The sequence below is a fragment of a genome, unplaced genomic scaffold (genome assembly GCF_019419815.1).
Source record: "Pyrus x bretschneideri cultivar Hongxiangsu unplaced genomic scaffold, Pyrus_bretschneideri_v1 Contig49, whole genome shotgun sequence".
NCBI classification, from domain to species: domain Eukaryota; kingdom Viridiplantae; phylum Streptophyta; class Magnoliopsida; order Rosales; family Rosaceae; genus Pyrus; species Pyrus x bretschneideri.
This window is the reverse complement of record NW_025999786.1, coordinates 1,558,888-1,583,022: the sequence shown is the minus strand read 5'-3', so window position 1 is coordinate 1,583,022 and position 24,135 is coordinate 1,558,888. Positions and strand designations below refer to the sequence as shown.

Sequence of the window (24,135 nt, the reverse complement as noted above, 5' to 3'; positions counted from 1 at the left end):
ATAACAAAGATTTTACGTTACGAAACGTCCAACGTTTTTCGAATATTTCGTGTTTCGTCTTTAATGACCTTAATGTGTGAGCCATTGGGGCCCACAATGAATTCTTGTCCCCCAATCCTCTCACTTTTCCCCATGGTCCCCTCTCCTTTTTCCCATTTCTGATATACCCGTCTCTTTCTCTCAAAACTCCCTATCTCTTTAAGCTCTCACTCTCGGTCTTCTCGTTTCTCTCTGGAACTGCCCTCCCCAAGGGCACCACACACAACAACAACAAACAACAATGACAACACCTCCCACCACCCAACAACCCTAGTTGTGAACCCAGAAACGAACGAGAAACACCCCAAAACCCCTCCTCATTCGCTGCACAGTGAACTCACTGTTCACCGAAGCTCTCCAACGAGTTTCCATGTTCTTCGACGAAGGTAAGCCTCAAACCTCGTCCAAAAGTTGTAGATCATACTTTGATGTATGTTTAGGAGTAGTTTTGAGATGTTTGGTGATGTTTGGACGTAGGAAACCCACAAGGAAAGCTTCCCCAGCATTCCAGCAAGGACCACCACTTTGCAGCTATTTTTCGGCCAACTCTGGCCACCACTCGATCACAACTTGGTATGAATCTCTTCTCCTCGTGTCAAGCTTCATTTGGCTTTTGAAACATCGAAAATGGTTGAGAAACAAGCTTGAACGAAGCTCGAGAAGTTGAGCCCAGAAACCAGCCAGTTTCAGGCCTTGCAAAGAAGGTGAGTAGTCTTTACTCACGGGTGGGTGGAGCACAGACACCTCCGCAGGAGGTACTGTGCTCTGCTGCTTTCCACGGTGGAGCTAGCAAATTTTCTGGCGACCCATCTTGGCGCGTAGTGTCCTGTGGCCTCCTAGGCCACCGCCCCGTGGTGGCACTTGGGGCAACCCAAGGTCCGCCCTTAGGTTTTTCGACATCCTAAATTCGATTATGACGTTCGTTTTCCCAAATTCGATCATTTTAGTAGAGTTATTAATTGGTCCCTTTATGTACTTAGGTGCGTTTGTTAGTGGCGTTTCCGTCCTCCCTAGTTCAAACGACTCTTCGGCGACAGAATATTTGTGAATGGATCCCTTCCAAAATGCATGATTTTATTACTAGAAATGCATACATAAAAAGCATGATTTTATGACTACGTTTTATGAAATGTTTTTTGAATTATCGGATTTACGCTTTATGAAATATCATGCTTTATCAAATTTACGTTACTAAGATATTTATGAATATGATTTATGATATGATGTTTAAGCTATTGAGCTCCGATGAGACATATTTTGGAAAGATTATGTTCATGATTTTTTGTGCTTACTTAGTGGATATTCATACATATGTGCCTTCGGGTGGAAGATATTTATATATGCCTTCAGGCGGGCGATGTAGTGCCTTCGAGCAATTGTGATACCACTACTAAGCACACTATATATGATATATGTTTTACGAAGGTTTTATGGCATGCTAGGGTTTTTGAAAAACCTATTACTTATTATGCTATATGAATTTTCTAAAGCTGGGGGTTAGTACGTTGAAGAATAACTGTTTTAGTATTACAATATATAAATTTGGTCCACTCATGTTTTGTTTTGCGCCCCCTCAGGACCTAGGAACGAGGCACACGACCCGAGCTACGAGGCATTCCCATATCAATGAATTTGTGTCCTCCTCTTTCTGTAGGACATCTTTTGTAATTGCACCTTCTAATATTCCTTCCGCTTGTTTTTCGATTTAGTAGTATACTCTGAACATGTCATGCATTATCACTTTTAAATTGTTGGTAGTTGAATATTATATTTTATTAAGGTTTGTACTTGACTACTTTATTGCGTTGTTACACGTGAATTTTATATGCATGCTTTACATGTTCTCAGCATATGCATTCATGAAATAGCTTGCATCACCCTCGGGTGTCAACCAGCACGTGGCTATCTCGTTGTCCTTTGGACACCAGGATTGGGGCGTGTCTACCAACCAAACGTTGTCCAACGGTCAAGTTAGTAAGCTATATTGTGACTCAAGCAGTGGGCAAGAAAATAATATATATGTTATGGAACATATACCAAAGTTATGCTCTAGATAAGTATATTTATACTAATCGGGAGATAGACTTTTTAACATAGATAAATAAAACATTAATTAGTGTCAATACATTATAAAAATTAAGGGAAATACCCAAAAATAGGACAATTTCTTTATCTTGGGACAGAAATAGGACATTTCAAATATGCACACGAGGCTTAGGTCTCTGATCAAAGGTGTTAATTTTTTTGTGGATGCATTTTCGTCAAGACTGAAGACGGCGAAAATTTGTATCGACAATTATACTTTGTGAAAATCCTTTGAAAAACCATGCAACCCTTAAGACATGGTGTTCATCTTAAGTGAAATTGCATTATTAACCACAAGAAGCCAGAGTCAATTTCAGGGAACCTTCCGACCAAAATTGCTTCAAATTACTTTTCTAAATATCTTAACGGTGGTCAAGTATTAAGACAATTAGATAGTTTAAAGTGGTGATCAATAATTCAAAGCGTGCATGCAATCAATCATAAGCAATTAAATAAACATTACATATCCATGCTAAGGCTCAAGGCTTCGCCCTATCAAAACAAATTAGTTACGCATATTCATAATTAAAATCATAAAAAATATTATTATGAAGAAAAAGATTGAAAACACCTTAAAGTAAAAGTCTGAAAATCTTCAAGAACTCTAACCATTTTCCTATCTCCAAAGTTGCGTAAAAGAAGAAGTAGAAAGAGACTAGTGCCGGCCAAAGCCTTATATCGCTACACATAAACGATCCCTCAATAAAAGTCTTTGGCTCCAACTAGGAAACCAAATAATAATAAAATATAATAGAAAATAAAGTCCTAATTAAGTTAGGAGAATCTGTAAAGGAACTGTTCAGCCACATTTTAGCCTCAAATATCCTCCAAATCTGGTCTATGACAACTTGGTTTAAAGATTGGAACATTCTGAATATATATCTAGAAGGGGCTGAATCCAAAATAGGTCATCTTAAGCTCCAAAACTCGCAATCTAGCCTAAAATGTAACTTTTTCAGTACCACGTACTACTCCTTTATTCTATTTCCAGAAAATAACCGCTTGGTGGAAAAATCTGATATTTTCACACGATCTAGTTAAGCAACTCATGAACGCCCTCCAACTGGAATTACTCCAAAATTTATCCATTTGGTCACGTTTTGCCCCAGAGGAAGTCGAAAGTCCTATATTGAAAATATAATTCAAAGTATCAAAATTCTTCCAAAATAATAGCCAAAATATACTAAGAATAGGATTAAATATATAATATAAAATCTACTCATCACTTGCCTCGGAATCAAAGGAAAAAGTAGTATACGTTAATGTGAAAAGTATCAAAGATGTAAATACACACCATCTACACAAAATACACTATATGCACACCACATGCACATAATATGTACAGTACATGCACATGATATGCATATAACGAGAGAAACTTTAACAGCAACATATTGGTATAATGGATACAATTAAAACATAATTGTTATGTATATAAGGTTATAGTGACAGTTTGAAAAGTTTTGTTACGTATATCAACTACCGCTTAACCGTGCACATGAAAAACATGTTACTCGTTGTCGTTATTTCACAGACACACATAATCCTTAATATCCCCTAAGTTTTTTTCTTAATTTTGTTTTTCGCCGAGGCTAACTAGGTTGTGGTCATACTCACTAAATTCTGAGGCACAACATATGTGCATCATAACTAACTAGTGAACATTTCCACTTCTCATGTTAAAATGTAGCCATGCACACGATATGTCCTGTAAGATCCCACATCGCCCAGGGGTGTGATCTTTAAATGTATATTCTCGTCCCTACCTAGCACGAGGCCTTTTGGGGGCTCACTGGTTTCGGGTTCCATAGGAACTCCGAAGTTAAGCGAGAAGGGGGCTAGAGCAATCCCATGATGGGTGACCCACTGGGAAGTTGCTCGTGAGTTCCCAAAAACAAAACCGTGAGGGAATAGTAAGCCCAAAGCAGACAATATCGTGCTACCGTAGTGGAGCGGGCCCGGGAAGTGATCCATCCCGGGCCGGGATGCGACATGTCCACCATGGAAAAAATTTCACAAATTTCTGCAATTGAACACTTGAACCAAAAATTGTTCCATCTCAGTCTTGTAGCACGTCAAAACTTGAAATTTATTCAACAACCCATATGCCCTAACATGAAACACAAACCTTAATTAACTTCTAAGTATTAATTCATGTTACAAACAACCCATTTATTCCATAAATCATTAATGAAGGAACTTGAAGCTAAACACCCTACTCATTATGCCTGCTGAAGCTTCAATCGCCGGAAAAAAATGGAACTATCCGACCAAAACAGAAAATATGGTACAAAACTCAGCTCACTCTTCTCACCTATCTCTCGCATCCCTTTGTTCGAAATCAGAGGTATAAGGTGAACTCAAAGCCCAACTCACTCTTCTTGCTTCTCTTTGGACTTTCATCTCTTTGAAATCGAAGCTTAGAGATCTGAGGAAATGAGGGAGAGTAGAGAGAGAAAGTGAGAGAAGATAGAGGAAAGGCAAGAGAGTAGAGAGAGAGAAATCAGAAAATGGGGGAGAGAAAGTGAGGAATAACTCATTTATATGTGGCTATTTTTGTACTTTCGATTTGTGCATGATGTGCATGGTCGGTTTATCCTATTTATGTCCCAAGATTAAAAAATTGTCCCATTTTAGGATATCTCCCTCTCAAATTAACCTTTAATTGTGATTTAAAACAGTAGAGGAAATACCATGTGCCTTCTAACACTTAATCACTAGTGGCTGTTATGTTAAGCCTTAAAATCTCTGTAAAATACTTTTTCGATCCGTGCCAACCTCCATCCTCAGCCCTCAACTACCCACAACTCTCTCTTTTCCAACGCCACTGCCTACGAACACCTCTTCTCTCAATCTCTCTCCTCTCCTAACAAAGTAACAATCATTTCCCCAGATGACCACCCCGACCGACATCCCCCCACAGAGCCACCACAGATTAATCGACACTCTACACTGGAGAGGTAAGTAACATGGAAGTTTATTAAATAGTCAATCCTACATAGGAAACGAAATAATTATAAAAAACTTTCTGATTTAGTATATGTATTATGTTTCCTTAACTCTGTTCATATTTAGTTGATGATGTTTGGTTTCTGGGTATTTAAATGTTGTTCATTTCCCTGTTTTGTTTGTTTGTTTGTTTTTAGTATCTTGGTTTGCATTCTTTAATAATTGCCACCTCTGCATTAGTGTCAAACTTTTCTTGTATATGTGATCCTGCAATAGTAGAGCGGAAAAAACAAGCTTTTTCTCAAGGGTTAAAAGGGTGTCGAGCTGTATTATTGTTGTCGGCATGTCTTTGAGTGCAAAATTTCCATTTTTATTTGTAAGGATTGACTGAATTGAGATTAGAGTCGTATGATTATGTGTTTAATTCTCTCTACCATGCTATGGTCAATCTGTTTTCGAATCATTCTGAATTTTTGTATCTTTTGGTAGTTATTGACGGATTGTTACTTTGCTCGATGTACCTAAAAGAGATGCAAGTTGTTTGGATAATGGTAGAGGTTCTATCTTGATAGATAAGCCCATTACAAAACACATGGAAACTATTTTTGAAGGGATGAACTTCTCTTTTTGGTTGTTTCTTGGTATTTTCGTTGATCCATTCGATCAAAGTTCTGTTAAACTACTGTTGTGTATAGCCAACAACTATTTGTGAAATATTAACTTTGTTTCATCAAATTTGCATATCAAAGTTCTGTTAATCTTGTAAGATTGTTTAGCTATTCCATTTTTTTTCCATAACTTGGGCCATGTTCACATCTAAAATTTATTGGTGATGTTATTCTCTAAGAATTATCAGGCTATTAGAAATAAAATTGATTTCTATTCTTTTTGAAAATTTTCAAAGGATTTGCAATTTAAGTTTGCTGTGGAGCTCTAAATGTGACATGAAGATTTTACTAAAATGGTTGGGTTATTGTGCACTTAGAGGAAGTTTACTGATTGGGTTTATTGTATGACAGTCACTGGCGGAGCTACAGCATGCCTAGTGCAGGCAGCGACGCCCACTTGAAAAAATAGTGCAGGCTTTGTCTTGTTGGTTTGCAGAGGCAAATTGATAATTATACAACTTTTTAGTGTAGTAAATCCCCCGCAAATCCAACCCCGTGTGATTTGATTGGCCCACTAAAGACCAAACACAAAAAACCAATTATTAAAAAAAAAAAAAAAAAAAAAAAAAAAACAAGGTTATAAGATAATAAAATAGTTAACTAAACCCTAGAGTATGCACTTTATATGCATCACAGAACAAGATTCATGAACACAATATTACAGAGGTTTCAACAGTTTGACTCACCTTGTTAAAGTGTGATACAAGTTTATGTCTGAGATTTATGAATCAAGAATGTCATATGTTGATTTTGAATTTTTAATATCCTGATGATTTTGTATTCAACAGGGTGCAAGTTTGGCTATCTTAATTGATTTGTTAATTTCTGATGGCGAGCTTTCTACAATGCTTCTCCAGCCATGCTCGTCTTTCTCGAACCACTCTTGTCCCAGGGTCCAAACCTTTTTTGGTGGATATCATTTGGGGAGGTCAAATCTGGTGAGGTAAGGATGGCCCTTGGCATCAGAAGAACATATTCATAGTGGAGTACAACCTTCATCATTTTCTTTCTACAACTTAGTCTGATTAATTATATGTTTTACTGACTCTTCCATGTTGAACATCATCCATTTCCTCGAGTAATCTCACAAATGTTAGGGAAATAGTTTTTGGTAGTACATTCCAATTGGGGCCTTTGCGCAAATTGTTATATTTCTGTGAAAATAAAAACTTTAGGCCATAATTTTTTTCTTTCCATGAACACACAAGTTTTGAATAGTCAGCAAGCTAGTTTTTACTTTGTTTTGTGCTTGGTAGTATCAGTTGTCCTTTTTCTTTCCTTCTAATTCTTTCATTGGCATACGTGACAACTTGTAATAGACTTACCAGTTACAACTACCACTCAACAAGGATCAGGGTAAGTTGAGAGGTGGAAAATCAACTTTACGTCTAGATGGAAGTATGTTTTGTTTTTTGTTTCATTTTATGTTCCTTTTTTTTAGTTCCAATTGAAAGAAGTATGTGGGTTTTGATGAATAAAATTCTATTGTATAATTTGAATTTTATTTAATTGTCAGGATTTTCTGTGTTTGAGGTATCTTCTATTGTAGTTAACGGCAATACATTTTTAACACTTTTTACATAAGATTTATCTTTGTGCACTAGGAATTCTGCTCACTGGTGTAAATGATATGTTAGAAATCATTGTCTTAGGTGTTTTCTGTTATTGTAAATAATGTAATAGCAGTATATAGGTATTATACTTTATGCTTAACGTAATCTTGTGTGCCAGGATCTCTACTAAACAATGTAAATGTTCTGTCGAAAATCATATTTGTTTTCTAATGAAGTTATCTAAATATCTGTTTATATTTCGTCTTGATTTTTTTTTTTGCATAGTGACTAATCAAGCCACTCTTCTTAGAGTCAATACCAAACCCAAACTACTTGACGATGATGTAATTGCAACATTTAACACCTTCACCCTTTCCCGTGCCCTCAACACAGCCACTACAGCAAATGAGACTCAGACCTAGAAGCTTAAGCGCATTGTCGACGAGCTCCTTAACCTCACAAAGCTTGAGAGGCACGATTATTCCTCATTTGCAGGCTGAAAATGGGCCTCAATCGGTACAGACTAGCAATCTCGAGTATTGGATCAGCATCTTCTGACTCTGGGCCTGCTTCTATAGAATCCAAGGTTGCAAAGAAGATTGCATGTGATATAAAGATTGAGAAATTTGACGCAGTGGCAAAGATCAAGATCATAAAGGAGGTTAGGACTTTCACTGAATTGGGACTGAAGGAGGCTAAAGAATTAGTGGAGAAGGTCCCTGTTGTGGTGAAGAAAGGGTTAACCAAGGTGGAGGAGAGACTATTGTCATATTTTATTTTCGATGGCGATTTTTGTGCTACTATTTCGATCATCTGCACTTTAAGCTGAATATTTTACAGTTATTTTTACACTCAGCATGAGTGCAAGAGGACAAAACAGACGTATAAATATCACTGACTACTGTTGTGGACTTGTTATTTCTCTCTTACCAGCAAATTGAACTGTATGTTTTCTGCAGTGCTGGAGGATGGATGGTTTTGGTAAGAATTGAAACAAAAGGCTTCTTTACCACTAAAAACATTGAGAATTGAACTAGAAGATTTTGCTCCATCCAATTTTGAATGCGATAACATTCAACCTTTTATCTTTGGGTTTTTATCACAAATTATCTCTGAAATTTACCCTCACCATCAAGATAGTCTCTGAAATTGAAAATCAATCAATGTAGTCCCTGAAAATAGGTGTCGCAAATCAATATGGTCATTCCATCACAATTCTGATAAAATTTCGTTAAGTGTTGATGTGGCACATAAATGGGCCCCATAAAGGTTTTTATCACAAATGGTCCTTGAAATTGACTCACACCATCAAGATGGTCCCTGAAATTGACCCACCATCAAGATGGTCCCTAAAATTGAAAATCGATGAATGTAGTCCTTGAAAATAAGCGTCGCAAATCAATATGATTCTTCGGTCACAATTCTGTAAAAAAAATTTGTTATGTGCTGATGTGGGTTTAATAATTAATTAAAAAAGTTGTCTAAATACCTTTTTGCACAACAATTTTTTTTCTTATAGTAGAACCTACTTCGAAGAGAGATCCTTTCCATAAATTCAAAGGCACAAGGCTTAACCAAGGCCTCAAAGGGGGTTTGAAAATAGTTTTCAACCAACAATAGACGCACCTCGGTTATAACCTCATTATATCAAGTCATACCTCGTCATTCTTTGAGTCACCAGACCACCAAGAAAGTCCCAAACAAACTCTCTAAGATTAAGGTTGTGAGGATGTTGATCGCCTAAATATTAACTGTGATGTCCTAGAAGTCGTTGCCAAGCAGCTAAGCCATCACCAAAAGTGATCTCGATCCAAGTTCAATTCGGTAGAAGGGTGTTGAAGTGTGTAAAGATGGGTATATTGAGATTTTTTTAGAGGATAGATAGCAAATGAGGTAGAGAAATATGGACTGGGATCGGAGGTGATTGCCAGATTGGGTTTTTGGGTTCACAACTTTTTATTAACTATTAAATTATTAAACCTATTCGTAATTTTTTAAATTTAATTAGACTTGTGTAATCCATTTGCGTGTCACATCAGCACATAACATAATTTTTGACAGAATTGTGACAGAAGGACTACATTGATTTGGGACACTTACTTACGGGACTACATTGATCGATTTTCAATTTCAGGGACCATTTTGATGTCGCAGGTCAATTTCAATGACCATTTGTGAGAAAAAAAGACTTATGGGACCCATTTCCGTGCCACATCAGCACTTAACGGAATTTTTAACAAAATTTGACAGAAGGACCACATTGATTTGTGACACCTATTTGTAGTGACTACGTTGATTGATTTTCAATTTTAGAGAATATCTTGATGGTGATGGTCAATTTCAGGAATCATTTGTGATAAAAACCCTTTATCTTTTAAAAGGGTTCACTTTGTAACTTGTACAAAAATAGAACTGCTTGGGATTCAAAAACTCAAATATGTTCTTCACACTTGTTTATAACAATTTGCTGATATCTAATCGTTGTGTTGTCAATAGTCGATCGTTATGTAGTTAATTTTTAGTGGGCCCACTTTCAAATATTAAATTTTTCAACCAAAATGGGGAATTGCATTTGCACATTTGTCCATTAAAGAGCTTTCCTGAGAATTTCATTTGCATCTTGCATTGGAGATGCTCAATGAGTTACAAACTAGGTTCATTTAAAAAAGCCACATTCTAACAGTTAGTTCCAATACCAGATTGGTTTTTTTTTTTTTTTTTTGGTCAAACGATAGATTTTGTTAGATTAGCCACTGACGAGGTTCGAACCTATACCGTCATGCAAAAACTCAACTCATATTCACCACTGTAGTAAAGAACCACTTGCAATACCAGATTTGTTTAACTTGTCCCATCCTTAGTTGAACTTTTAATTTTTGGATTGGAGATGGTCTTAATTTTGTTATACACATAGGCCTCGTTTACTATAATATGTCGGATAGCTTAATTCGTGCATGTGATAGTATTAAGTATTTGGTTATGAGTCATATTAAAAAGGTAAGAAAATATTAGATACCTGGAACAAGTAAGACTCATCAACAGACTATCTAGCCTTTCTTTTTCCATCTAATTGATTTATGTTCATCATAGAGTAACAAGACGATTAAAAGTCCTTTATTTTTCCAATCCAATCGCGTTTTTGATTTTGAAAAAAAAAATCTTTATCAATATACTGCCTTCTTCTACACATTTATCCCCAGAAAACCAAGAGGATCGAAAACTTCGGTGGAAGATTTAGAAGTCAATGAAATCATGTAAAAAATATAAACCTAGAAATGACATTGGAGAGGATAAGACTTGAGATAATTGACTCGATGCATTTGATTGATATTGATAAGATTAAAAGCACACCACAAAGTAGCACACAAATGTCTTATTGATTTTCCTTATTAACACTAAGATTTGTCAATTGTAGCATATGAAAATAACAGTCTTTCCCGCAGAAAATTGTTTTATCTAACTACTTAAAATGTCACAAAAACTGGGCTGCTGTCACTACTGACCAGCCACCGAAAAATAATTATTAGACTGACTTACACTTATCTAAAGTCTACGAAATTTTATATGCAGATACTAGACACACAGAGCTACACTCACACAAATTTTTTGGGATTTTTGGAGTTGATTTGCTATTTAAATTAAATCGAACAAAAAACAGAACAGAGACAGATTTTTGAGTAGTTCGCAAATTAAGAAAAACGAGTTAGGGGAATTGCTATCCACCACCAAATAATCATGCAAACATGTTATGTTTCATTCAAATTCCTTCTATTTTCGGATGAAGATGCTCAAGTTGACTCAATGTTAGAACCCAACCTATTACTCTTTCTTATGTAATATGTTAAGAGAATGGCGTTTTCAACTTAACTTAGTCCCTAACATGCAATCTAGAATGGTGTGTTCATAGATTTAACAAGTAGAAATCATTAAAACGAAAAGAGTTTGAGTCATCACAAGGCATCGTAAGTACTGGTGTTATCTTACTTATCCTAGAAATTGGTTCACATGTTAATCGCAATTAACAAGTACTACTCTAGAACATATGTAGGTCCTCATTCGACAAGGGCAGGCACACACATATTCATAGCATTAGAATCCTAGATATGCTTACTAAGTATGCATCCATAGAAAATACAAAAAGAATTCATCAATGAGACAAGTAGTGAACCAATTTTCATCCATTCGTAAAAGTAATTCAAACGAAATGTCATAACAAATTTGCAATCATATTCGGGGCTTCAAAACAGCCCATAACTACTAAAAATTAGTTACACATAATTCTCAAATTAAACCAAAAGAAAGACATGAGTTTGAGAAGATATAACCGAGAGAAGAGAATGCCAAGATTTCCTCCTTCCTTTCCTTCCTTCCCCAACGCAGCAGCCTTGCCTTTTTCCCTTGCTTTGCTTCTTTTTTTTCTATCTTTTTTTTGCACACTTTTTCTCCTTTTTGTTGCTGCAACCTGTAGGTCTTTTCTTCTTTTCTGCTGCCACAGTTTTTTCTCCACAACTCACCCCACTAACAGCCATTTAGTGATGACAATAAGTGGGAGGAAATGCTAAAACAGTTGTAACTCTTTGGGCAGCCTTTATGCCCATTACTCTCACTTAATTTTTCATTTCCTCTGATATTTGAATAGGTGTTAGCTGGCTTGTTCTTAGTTGCATCAGTTTTGGCTGTTAGTTTTATGGGATTTATTGCTTTCAATGCTTTCTTGTCAGTTACAAACTGCTCAGCCTCCTGGGAACCTTTCAGTGTTAGAACGACCATAACTTTTTCTAGAAAAATGATATTAACAATCCGCGAAATGCTCCAGAAAATAGACATCCGTAGCTTTCCAAGAATATAAGGCTCATTCTCTAATTCATTCTGAACTGTCCGCAACTTGCTTCCAAAGTCAGCTGACCTGCACTGGCAGTTTTGACGAATTTATTACTTAAAATTCCACTTGTGTTATTTTTCTTTTCTTTACTTGACAAATCCTACAAAACACAAAAATAAAGTAAATAACTCAAAAATATAAGGAACTAACTAAGAAAAGACAAGTGAATTTGATATAAAATATATATAAATATGAGCTTATCAGATATCAAAGGTTACAATATATAGGAATACAACAGACCTAATTTAGGTAGCTACGTAAATTAATACAGTTCAATCTACAAGAATACAATACATGTACTCCAATAAAGTCTAACTAATTCTAGAAAATGAGATATTATGGGCCTAACATAATCAAGCGAGTGACTATTTGCTACATAAGTGCACAACACAACTGGTTTTGCATTATATTTCCTATCCAATATGCTTTATACAGCATACCAAACTAGACTGTAAATATGTAGATGAAAAGGCGCTACCGAAGTCAATGAAGGCTTAGGAGGGTCACTTGACCTTTCTCACTTCCAAGTTTCTATTATAAGATTCTTTGTATTTGGTTTTTTTTGTATCAAAATATTTAAGGTTTTGACCCTTCTGGTCCATTGAAAATTATAATACTCCTGCATCTTCAAAGATATAACCCATGAATAAAATTTACCATTTTGTATTTTTTTTTTCTCTCTCTATTATGTCAATAATCACTAATTAGCTAATCAACTAATCCTAAATACTACAATTTATGTCTAATCATGTCATATTAGAAATGTAGAAGTTAATTGTTGACCCTAAAATCTACTTAGCCTACGTGGCGCGCAGACCGAATAGCTAATAAGCTAACTACGTCCCTCAGTTGAATGCGGGGTGTGCCAACTCGTCGGCCGAGCTCGGTCGGGGAGTAAAATGAATGTTGATGTGGTGTTGGGTGCGCTGTTGACTTCTTGATCTTGCTACTGTGGCAGAGGAAAGAACACATCTCGGTATTCAGGTTCTAGAGTCTGAAGACAAGGCTGCTAGTTCTGCGAAGTTTATATCGAATTCAACTTTCAGTGTGCCTGAATATTAAGTAACTTGGTAACACCTCACTTTGCCGAGAAGAATAATGAGATGACCTCTTCCAATAAAGACTCAGAAATCCTTGTTGGTCGAGACTTAGATAGATAACCAGTAAGTCTCGAAGCAGTGTTGTTTATCCAAACTGAAGGTGCTCCCCAATCGGCTGATTCTACGGCTCAAATGTTGTTTATCCAAACTGAAGATGCTACCAGTTGCCACCACAATGCTATTTATCCAAACTGGAGGTGTGTTGGCAGGAAAAAGGAAAATAAAAATCTCAAGGTCTTTGAGAGATTTCGCGTAGAGCGAGAGTTTGCGCAGAGCAATTTTGTGTGTTGATTTGGAGGGGTTTTGAATGATGCACTCCCTTTTCTATTTATAGTAGCAATTTCCTAGTGGCCGGGGTAGAGTTTTACTCGGGCTATAATTCATTAACCCAATCCGAATAGATGTCAACCAATCCTGACTCTTGTAAGACTCTGATCCAAGCTCTTTAATCACTCATATTCACCCTTGATTCTTGACATCCTTTCTGATTCGAAGCATTCTTGGCTTTTGATGATTCCTTGTTGTACTAGGACTTGGCCGCTTCACCTTTATCTGGATGGAACCTTCTCCTAATAGGACTCAGCAGAAATCCATTGGACCAGGCCCATGACGAAAATATTCCTGGTACCTCATACTGGACCGAGAACAATCATGGGCTCGGCCCAAAACATTATTTTGGGTCCAAATATTAATATACATAATACATCTAAAATCATCTTCAAACTATGATTTTGTGTTACTATATAAGTTTTGTAATTTTTTTTTCTTTTCCACTTTAAGCTTATAGATATTTAAGATTGACTTCTCCTAGTAAAATTTATGGTTTCGTCACATGTAAAAAGAGGACAAATAGATGTCGTTAGTTATATAAGATGTTTACAGTTCATGATGAGCTAAACTGGTCTGCATATCTTGTTTAAAATGGTGAGGCTGCTGCTATGTGATGATCATGCATGCAGGCTTCCTAAAAAGGTTGCAGATTTTCATGAGACTGCATGCAAAACCTCCTTTAACGGATCATGTCGATTTAAAATTATGTGTTGTGAATTAAAATTATGTCTTGTGAAACAAACAAATAAATTAACGATAATATTCGATCGAGCATGCTGTATTCGAAAGAGCATCTGGGAATCTGCCATATGTCGAACTCACACTCTATGGGACAGAATCTGCTTACTTATAAATAATGCAATATTAATTTTGGAATTGTCCTATAAGCCAAATATAAAGTTCCATTTTATTAAACTATGTCCTCCATAACCAAGACAACCACCAAGAGAGAGAGCTTTGATGCTTCCATGTTTTATGTGACTTTTGAGGACTCAATGTCCTCTTTGGACTCGTTCAAACGGCTATTTCAAAGAAAATATAATTAAGAAGCCAATTCCTTTTTTCTTTGGTTTAACGCATGCTGCTAGCTATATATTGTCTGTTCTCCTCAGGAAAAAAAAAATTATATGTATATATATATTTGGCATTGTTTTTTTAATTATAAATATAAAGAAATGAGGAATATGAATACATGATTTGAAACATGCAACGACCCATTGAAACAGTCAATTAGGTGGTCAAGAATATAATTTGGAAAGTTCATAAGAGAATATAAATTATTAGGACCAAAGTTGAACTTTCTTGTAATTTACACCAAACTTCTGAGTGATTTGCATATGTCAGAATCATTAGTTGTTAAGAGTGAACGAAAACAAATCAAATACTAATAGCGGACTGTTCAAATAAAAGAGAGTTTGACACAACGGAACCAATAAATAAGTATATTCTAATTTGGAAGCAAAATATACTATATAGACCATAATTTTACTTGATCACTTTACTAATAATAAAAAATGTAATAGGAACATCTCCTATATAAGGACGGAGCCAGGATTTTTTTCTTGAGTGGGCTAACTGAAATTAGTACCATAAATCATATGTTTATTTTTTTAATTATATAAAATTATATAATAATCAATATAAAAGAACAACAATAGAATATAAACTATTCTTAAAACCATAACCCTAACTGATAAATTCAAGGACCATGTAAATAATTAACCTACTAATTAAATCAAGAATAAGTAAATAAAGAGATTAAGAACGTATCAAAGGTGATATTCATTAAAAAATCGCAACGGAAAGTAATTAAGGAATTGCGGAAATAAGAGATTTTATTGTGGTTTGAAAAAGTTAATTTTCTTTTCTTGAAAGAAGCACATAGGTTAAATCGCATAGGATAAATGATCATTTTTTTTTACGAATAGGATAAAAGGGGACAGGGGATAGAACTAATTTTTAATTTTTAGCATAAAACGTATTATTTATTACCTATCGTCACTAAATATACATTAAATAATAACCTCTATTGAATAGTGCTATTCACACAAAAGAATAGTGTTATTCACACACCTATTTTTACCTCCAATATACCCCCTTATTAATTTTTTGTCATTGATCATCTTCAAATTCATTCGATCCAACATCCAAAAATTGAGAGAGGTGTGTGAAAAGTAAAAATGAGTGCATGGATAGCACTACCCTAACAGAAGACCTCTCTGTTTGACAAAAATAAAATAACATAAAAAATAAAAAATAAAAAAAAAAGCTCCGTGGGCTCCAGCCCACCTTAGCCTTATGGGTGGCTACGCCATTGCTCCTATAAAAGAGCATGACGGCGTGCGTTCGAACCTCATTGGTGATTAATTTAGCATCTAACCTAACAAAATCTGTCATATGATAAAAATAAAATAAAAAAGATATAATTTACATTATGTCCTACAACGATGGACAAAGACATTAATAACGATAGGAGCAAATATTACTCTTTCATATGTCAAAAATTAAATAAATTAGAAATTAAATCTTGAACAGTTGTTGAACTAATCAAAATCAACAACATATCGATCAAATATTGATGACAAAATAATTAAAAATTGACGACATGCCAATCAAATGCTGATGACATACCAAAAAACTAACCATTTGATGAGTAATCATCGCCAATTTCCTAAACCATTTGACAAAATGGAATCAAATGCCCTTCTTCTTTGTAGCATCAAAATGGCAGTCATTTTCAGGAAAAACAAAAGTTAAAGAAAAGGAAGTAAAGAGGAATATTGCAAGATGGTTTTGATTTGGTGGGGGAAAAACTAGAAAATAGCATTTGTTAGGACATAAATATAATATACTTCTAGAAGCACATGTTGGCAAATGACGACGATTTTTCAAGGACGGTAGGTTTGATACCCTAATTTTTGCCCGCTGGCTTTTTTGTCAGAATGCATACGGCATCTTCTTACCCATCCGAACTACTAATCAAACACTTCATAAATTTCCAAAACTGCCTTCATATTTTAATACACAAATAAAAAATCATCAGTACGTTTTCTTGGTCCAAGACACACACACACTCTCTCTCTCTCTCAAGAAGAATATAAAGATATTCAACTCTTGTCTCTCCATCTCTCAAAAAAAAAAAAAAAAAGAACAAATATTAAAAAATGTTTTATATAAACTATTCTTCAACATCTCTCGTCTTTTGATCCATTCCCATGTAATGACAGAACGGAATTTTCGCAATGAGATATTCCATCCCTCCCCACTTCCTTAAATGCTCATTCATGATCTCTTTCATCAATCAGGGCTACACACACACACACTCTCTCTCTCTCTCTCTCCCTCTCTCGACTGTTTTTTTAGGGTTTTATGTTTTTTCTCTCTCTAAATCATGGAAGACATAGATGAGGAGGAGGAGCTTCTGAATCTTAGCCTTGCAATTGTTACAAGTTCAGGGAGGGAGAGATTTAAGAAGAGGAAGAGATCAAGAGATGATGGTATTGCTAATAGTATTTTGGTGAGCCCTCTAAACTCTTATGAAGGTTGTGAAGGGAAGATATTTAGGCTTCTTCAAATGAGGGAACAAATGCTAAAAAAACTAGACCTTCACAAGAAGAAAGGGGTTGCTTTTGATGATGAAGATGGAAAGGGCCTCCACCTGATCCACATGTTGCTCATAACAGCCACCGCAGTTAACGAAAACAATGTCGGCTCAGCCTTGGAGCATCTCACTGAGTTGTACAAAATTGTTTCCTTATGCGGTGACTCTGTCCAACGAGTAGTGGCTTATTTTGCAGACGGCTTGGCTGCAAGGCTTCTCACTCGAAAATCGCCGTTTTATGACATGATCATGAAGGAACCGACGAGTGAAGAAGAGTTTGTAGCGTTCACCGCTCTCTACCGGGTGTCTCCGTACTACCAGTTTGCTCATTTCACGGCAAACCAAGCAATCATTGAGGCATTTGAGAAGGAACAAGAGAAGAACAATCGGGCATTACATGTTATTGATTTTGATGTCTCCTATGGATTTCAGTGGCCTTCTCTTATACAGTCTCTGTCCGAGAAGGCAAGCAGTAGCAATCGTATATCGCTCAGAATAACGGGGTTCGGAAGAAGCGTGGATGAGCTACGTGAAACGGAGAACAGACTGACAAGCTTCTCAAAGGGGTTTCGGAATCTTGTTTTTGAATTTCAAGGGTTGTTGAGAAGCTCAAAGCTCATAAACTTGAGGAAGAAGAGAAACGAAACAATTGCAGTGAATTTGGTTTTTCATTTGAATACTTTGAGCAATAATTTGAAGATATCTGACTTGTTAAATTCTGTACATTTACTTGACCCTTCCATTGTAATCTTGGTTGAACAAGAAGGGAGCAAAAGTCCTCGAAGTTTCTTATCGAGATTCATGGAGACTTTGCATTATTTTGCAGCCATGTTTGATTCTTTAGATGATTGTCTGCCATTAGAGAGTGCTGAAAGGTTGAGCATTGAGAAGAACCACCTTGGAAAAGAGATCAAAAGCATGCTCAATTACGACAATAACAACGAAGAGAATTGTCCAAAAACTGAAAAGATGGAAACATGGAAGGCGAAGATGGAGAGTCATGGTTTTGAAGGAATAAATCTAAGCTCTAAGTCCAAGATACAAGCAAGACTTCTTTTAAAAATTAGGACTCACTATTCTCCACTTGAGTTTGATGGGAGTAGTGGAGCTGCAGCTGGGTTCAAGGTTTTCGAAAGAGACGACGGAAGGACAGTATCTCTTGGGTGGCAAGACAGGTATCTGCTTACAATTTCTGCATGGCACTGCACTGTATCATAAATATATATATTTATCTTCTAACACATTCATTATTTTTGTAATCTCTTCTTCTTCAGATACAATAACTTTGAATTTAAGCAATTATTGTTTGCTGATTATCATATATATCAGATTGACTCTTTACACTAATATTGTATGCACTATTCTAAAAATCATCGCTAGGCAGCAGGCAACTATCTCGACTAATTCTCATGCATTTGAAAATTAAGAAAGGACACCTAAATGCAAGGCGATTGCCTCATCTAGGTCGTGACTCTCACTTAGACAAAAGCTAGATAACTTTCATTTTCATTTAATTTTTCAATAAATTGTAAGAGATTTGTTAAATACTTGGATGAACATTCAATATACTTGTTCCTCAGATTTTCAATATGTTCTAACACTTTATAATCTACATGTCATTTTATTTTGCAATTTATGGGTCCCAATACAATCATATGTATTCTTAATGTATAGGTAGACATTTATATTTATATGTTATATAAAAATTAAAAATCCGTATAGTCTGTCTAGTCTGCCCAACCCGCCACCCGGCTAGTGTATAACGTCTTTTAGAACTTTGATTGTATCAATCATATAATAAGTAATTCCAATTTACTTCATCTGTTTTAGTATGAATTAATTAAGAACGTCTTCCAGTCCGCTATATATAATAATTGACATTACTTCATCACTTTACTTGAGATATGAGGAAAGTATTTGAAGGAATGATGGATGAAAGAAGAGTGGTAAGAGGGAGAGAAAGAAATAAAGAAGAAAGAATGAAGACATAACAACTTGAAATAATTTTAGTTTTCACTTTATGTACATGTCTTATACATTTCATCTACATTAATCACCATTTTGCCTTAGGCCGGCCGGTCTTAAGAAGAGTCTGGTGAGACAGCAGCCTAGGGTCCTCGATCGAGCAAGGGCTCGTGTTAGTCTAGAACTTATGTGCTAAGTTAGGACTTTTGTCAATAGGCTTACTTGACTATAAAACTACACACATATTTACTTGTAATTGCTATTGTCACTCAATCATCTAATAGGATAGACTTAGAAATATAGTAGTGGCAATTCAAGGTGGATTTCATAAGAGAAATGAAATAGCTTGGTACAAATTCAAGGTATGATCACATGCACTACATTTCATGCATTTGCACTTGGGATTTTCATATATACTCCACTTGGGATTTTCATATGTCAAGAAACCCTAATTAGATGTAACTATAGTTTAACCCCAACAAGTGGTTGCAGGGAAAGGTGTGTCAAACCCTAAATAAAAATTACCATTTTGGCAGGTAAGTGAGCACTAATACCGCAAATTCATCCTATGAATGAGAGATTTTTCAGTGTATCCGGAATATGGGGCGTAATATCTTATGTCATTGTACAATTGGAGGACACTTAAAAAAATTACTTCCAATGATATAAAAACATGTAGTGTTAGTTTTCTGGGCACACTAAAACATCTCTCCCTATGCATCATGGTACTTACACACATGGGATGGCCTTTCATACATATTCCCTTTATTTTCCTCGCACCACGCACCATGCAAACCGCTTACTCTGTCTTTATCAATGATTGCAAATAGTTCAACCCCCACATGGCATTTTGAGTATGATCATTGTTCTAAAAATTGTGTTAGTCAGATAATGGGTAGGGATCTAGAGCTTGGGGACTAGGAGAGAGCTTAAGCAGGGGCCTAAACGGTTCTTTACTTAATTAAATTTATTATATAACATATAAAATAAGTGTTTGTTTGTACTTAAAAAAATACAATAATTGTATTGAGAAACATAAATTTAAAAATAGAATAATACATAAATTAAGTACTCCAATTTATTGAAACATAATGAATGTTTATCCAAGTATCCAAAGTATCCAACAAAAGTCTCACAATTTATTGAAAAATAAATGTAAAATGGAAATCATCTATTTTTTGTTGAGAGATAGAGTCGCGACCCTAAGTTATTTTCTAAAAAAAATAAAAGAAGTCACAAAAATGCCAAGCCCGTCTAGGTGTGCTTTTTTTATTTTTAAAGGTGTAGGGATTAATTGTCGCAGTGGCCAACTGTCTAGCGCCTAGGTAGGGCCTAGGCGGCCACCTTTTAGATCATTGTCCGAGTATGAAGATGTTAATGTATTCAAGGCGACTATCGAGCTGCCATTGATAAATCGAGTTATGGAGCAATATACAGGAAACATTAATATGAATTACTTGTAAAAGAGAAGGCCAAGGAACTCAATTGAGTTCGAGATTTAGAAGTCATCAAGTTTGTAGACATACATCACGCTAGCAGCACGTTGGGTTTCCGATCATATTATTGAGATTAATTTAATTTGAATAATTAAATACGTAGTGGATAATAACAAATAATATACAATACACTATCCAAATGGTTGGTTGTAATTGTTACAGAAACAAAGTAAGAACTTGTAGAGATTGACTTACTTGAAATCTCTAGCTACGTGCATGCCTCATGATTGGATCATCCCTTTGCTTGCAATCTTCATCTTCCTGGTTGATCACATGAAACTCCCGTTGAGCCTCTAAGAGCATCCACACTGATAAATCTAGCAACAGTGATAAAGTGATTGATTTAAATGTGCTAGCAATATCTCTCACTTTGATCAACATAGAAAGGGCGGCACTAAGGTGTTTTGGCTTCGGGTTTTTCTCTTTTTTTTTTTAGGGACAAAACTAAACAACTTTTGCATTGTCTTTATGAGAGAAACACAAGGATTATTTATAGACTCATTGCTACACCTCCCAGGCGACATGGGCTTTGTTTCATGCGCTTAGCTCAATCACTTACCCACTTTGGGTTTGTGACTTAAATCCCTTTTAATTAAATAAAGTCAATGCCTATTTAATTAAAACATGTCCAGAAAGTCCAAATAATTAATCCAGTATAATTAAAAATTAATTATATCAAATCATCATCCATATAACATTACTAGAACTTATCATATGTGTGCGACCTCTTAGTAACAAAAGCCGGCAGTGAAATTAATTAATGAATTAACCTAAGTGACACCTAGCAGTATATCATGGCTACATGGATTAGTACAAGTATATGTGAACTAATTATGATACTCTTTTGTACCTTTATAGTAGTTACAATGCAATTAGATTCTTCTATCATCCATATCCCGATCACAATTTATGTAATATGGAATTATGTCAAATCATATACAATTATCTATGATCACCATGATACATCTCATGTTAAAGCAGTTGTTACAAACATAGCTTAATTAACAGTTACTCTGGACAGAGATTTACGAGATGGATCTTCAAATGGCTTCGAGGGATATATCCTTCTATTGAACAATTATACCAAAATGTGATAGATTCCTTATTGCACATTCATGTACCTCCATACTTATACATGTGAACCCGAATATCACACTATTGGCTTTGCAGTCTCATTGAGGGCTTTGAGGTGAAATCAAAGTTATCTACAAGTATAAGATAGCTATGATGCCTCAGGACTAAGAACTATTTGCATACTACAACCAGAAACCTTGTAATGTTTGATGCGTTAAAACTTCTTGGACAATCATTGTTCAGTGAACTTGTTCAACAAACAAGCACTTGTATATCCATCATGTATCCAACATGCGTAGCATGAAACCGTGCTAACCTTACTGCGATATACACCAGCCTATCTGGTTGATCACTGTCCAGTTGACTTTCCAAACAATAGCATTATTTTTCCATGTGATTGGATGTGGTTGTGGTTGAAATTTTATATTGTGTTTCTACTAGATTTGTAATCATGGAATTATATTTTGGGGTGATGATGTTTTTCCATGTGATCGGCTATTTCTTCGTTGTTTTCCATCGCAAAATTCTGTGAAATTGCCGGATCCACCATCTTGCAATAACGTAAAGGCTTATCAAATTGGGGAATTTTTTTGTATACCCACATCTGCATGTATTCCTTAATAAATTAATGCTCAATCACATTAATAAAGCCAATTTTACCAACGAAAGCAGCACATATTACTTGAAAACCGTACGAAAATCCTTTACAACCCCATCTAGACCACAACCCTCTTCGTTCCCCTAACTTCTTCTTTTTCTTCCTCCTCATCTCCCTCACCATCTCCCTTAACTGTACCTCTACCTCTTCATAAAGCATCAAACGAAAGGTTGCCATGAAATTGTTCGAAGAAGATGGAATCCCATGCAAAGCTGTTTAACCTATCTTTTTCTTTCACGAGGTAGAGGTAGTTTAGATTCACAGCAACGCTTCTTTTTGCCCCTATCAATACAGCAAAATAATATACCAAACCTAGCTTAAAGGCATTTTTCTTGTTCTTGCAATTCTTAAATGCCATTTCAAGCTCCCCATATTGGTGACTTTCTTGGTGGCAGATGTGGCTTTACCTTCCCCCTTTTCCTTCCTCCCCTTGCTACTTTCAGCTACCAAGCCTAATTTATTGGGAAAATACTCCCTTAGCAGACTAATCCTTTGTGGTTCAAGCTCTATGTCATGGGGTTCGTCACATCGAAGCCTGGTAATGAGGTAGAAGTCCTGCTTTGTGAACCGGGTCAATTTATAGCCTATTAAATAAGTCAGCCCCTCTAGGTCTTTAACCCCTTGATTTGCCACTCTATGGAATGACAACTCATGGACCAATTGCCTAATGATGACCAATTCATCCACACTCTGCAGGTGGCCAAAGTGTCCTAAAATCACAAAGTTGTGCCTCATTAAACTTCTCCCTAAACAATCCTAACACATAGGGGGCCTAGGATAGGTTGTTAACCCTTCCTTATACGCTTCTTCTTCTTGGGTTGCTAGTTGAACATCCTGGGTTGTTATATCCTGTACATATAACAATACACAAACAACAATCAACAACACATAACCTTACAACAACCTATCACGAAATTTCATAGTTATACATCTACTGTGAACAGAGTATCATTACTTAAGCAATTTCATATCCCACCACAAAATTAACAATAACAACAAATAACCTTACAACAACCTATCATCAAAGTTTCATAGTTATAAATTTTATTGTGAATAATGCTCATTACTTGAGAAATTTCAAGTCCCACCCATAAAATTAACAATCATTCAGATGAAAAAATCAATCTCTACCACCATAAAATTAGCAATAATTCAGATACAAAATCAATCCCTACCCAAAACTACAACTTTACAAAAACAACAGATAACGACCCAGCCTGTACAAAACCGATCAACATAGCTTCATAACTTCACAACGCACGCAAATTTCTCAGAAATTTCACATATATCCACAAAATTCAGCTAATTACATCAACAAACATGCATAATTAACCTTACACCTAACTTAAATTTATACTAACTAACAGAAATAACAAAATTAAATTCTAGGGTTCCATTTTCAAAACTCACCGAATTTGAAATTCATTGGGGAATCAAATATGACGTTGGTTATCGTTGAAGCACTTTGAACCCAACTCAAATAAAGCGAAAAGAACGTCTTATTTGTGGAACCGACAACACAGTCTCCAACCAAATTCCCCTAATTTTCTTCACTGTTGTCTGGAATTTCTATAAGGCCTAAGAACACAAGCACATAGTATAATTGGGTTTGGAACAAGAAGCAAATTTTCGAACAAAAATGATGTTTTCAATGACAAGGATGTTTGAGCAAATACAGGTGAGGGAGAGTTTTGGAGGAGGACAAGACTAATTAAAGCTGGCAAGTGTTGATGTT

The 24,135-nt window shown here is 35.6% G+C and overlaps 1 protein-coding gene and 1 long non-coding RNA gene across 3 annotated transcripts; both read left to right on the top strand.

Annotated features, from left to right (window-relative positions):
* Window positions 1-4,834: 4,834 nt before the first annotated feature.
* On the top strand, window positions 4,835-8,203 carry LOC103940451. Of its 2 annotated transcripts, none has more exons than XR_007252413.1 (3): window positions 4,835-5,084; window positions 6,530-6,684; window positions 7,605-8,203. It is a non-coding gene; the product is annotated as an uncharacterized LOC103940451 (long non-coding RNA). The 2 variants fall into 2 exon arrangements; XR_007252412.1 differs by having other exon boundaries at window positions 7,580-8,203.
* An 8,041-nt stretch (window positions 8,204-16,244) lies between these two features.
* Window positions 16,245-18,554, top strand: LOC103940450 (GRAS family protein RAM1-like). Its single transcript, XM_009350568.2, has one exon. The coding sequence runs from the start codon at window positions 16,998-17,000 to the stop codon at window positions 18,423-18,425; it is 1,428 nt and encodes a 475-aa protein (XP_009348843.2). The 5' UTR covers window positions 16,245-16,997; the 3' UTR covers window positions 18,426-18,554.
* The last annotated feature ends 5,581 nt before the right edge of the window (window positions 18,555-24,135 follow it).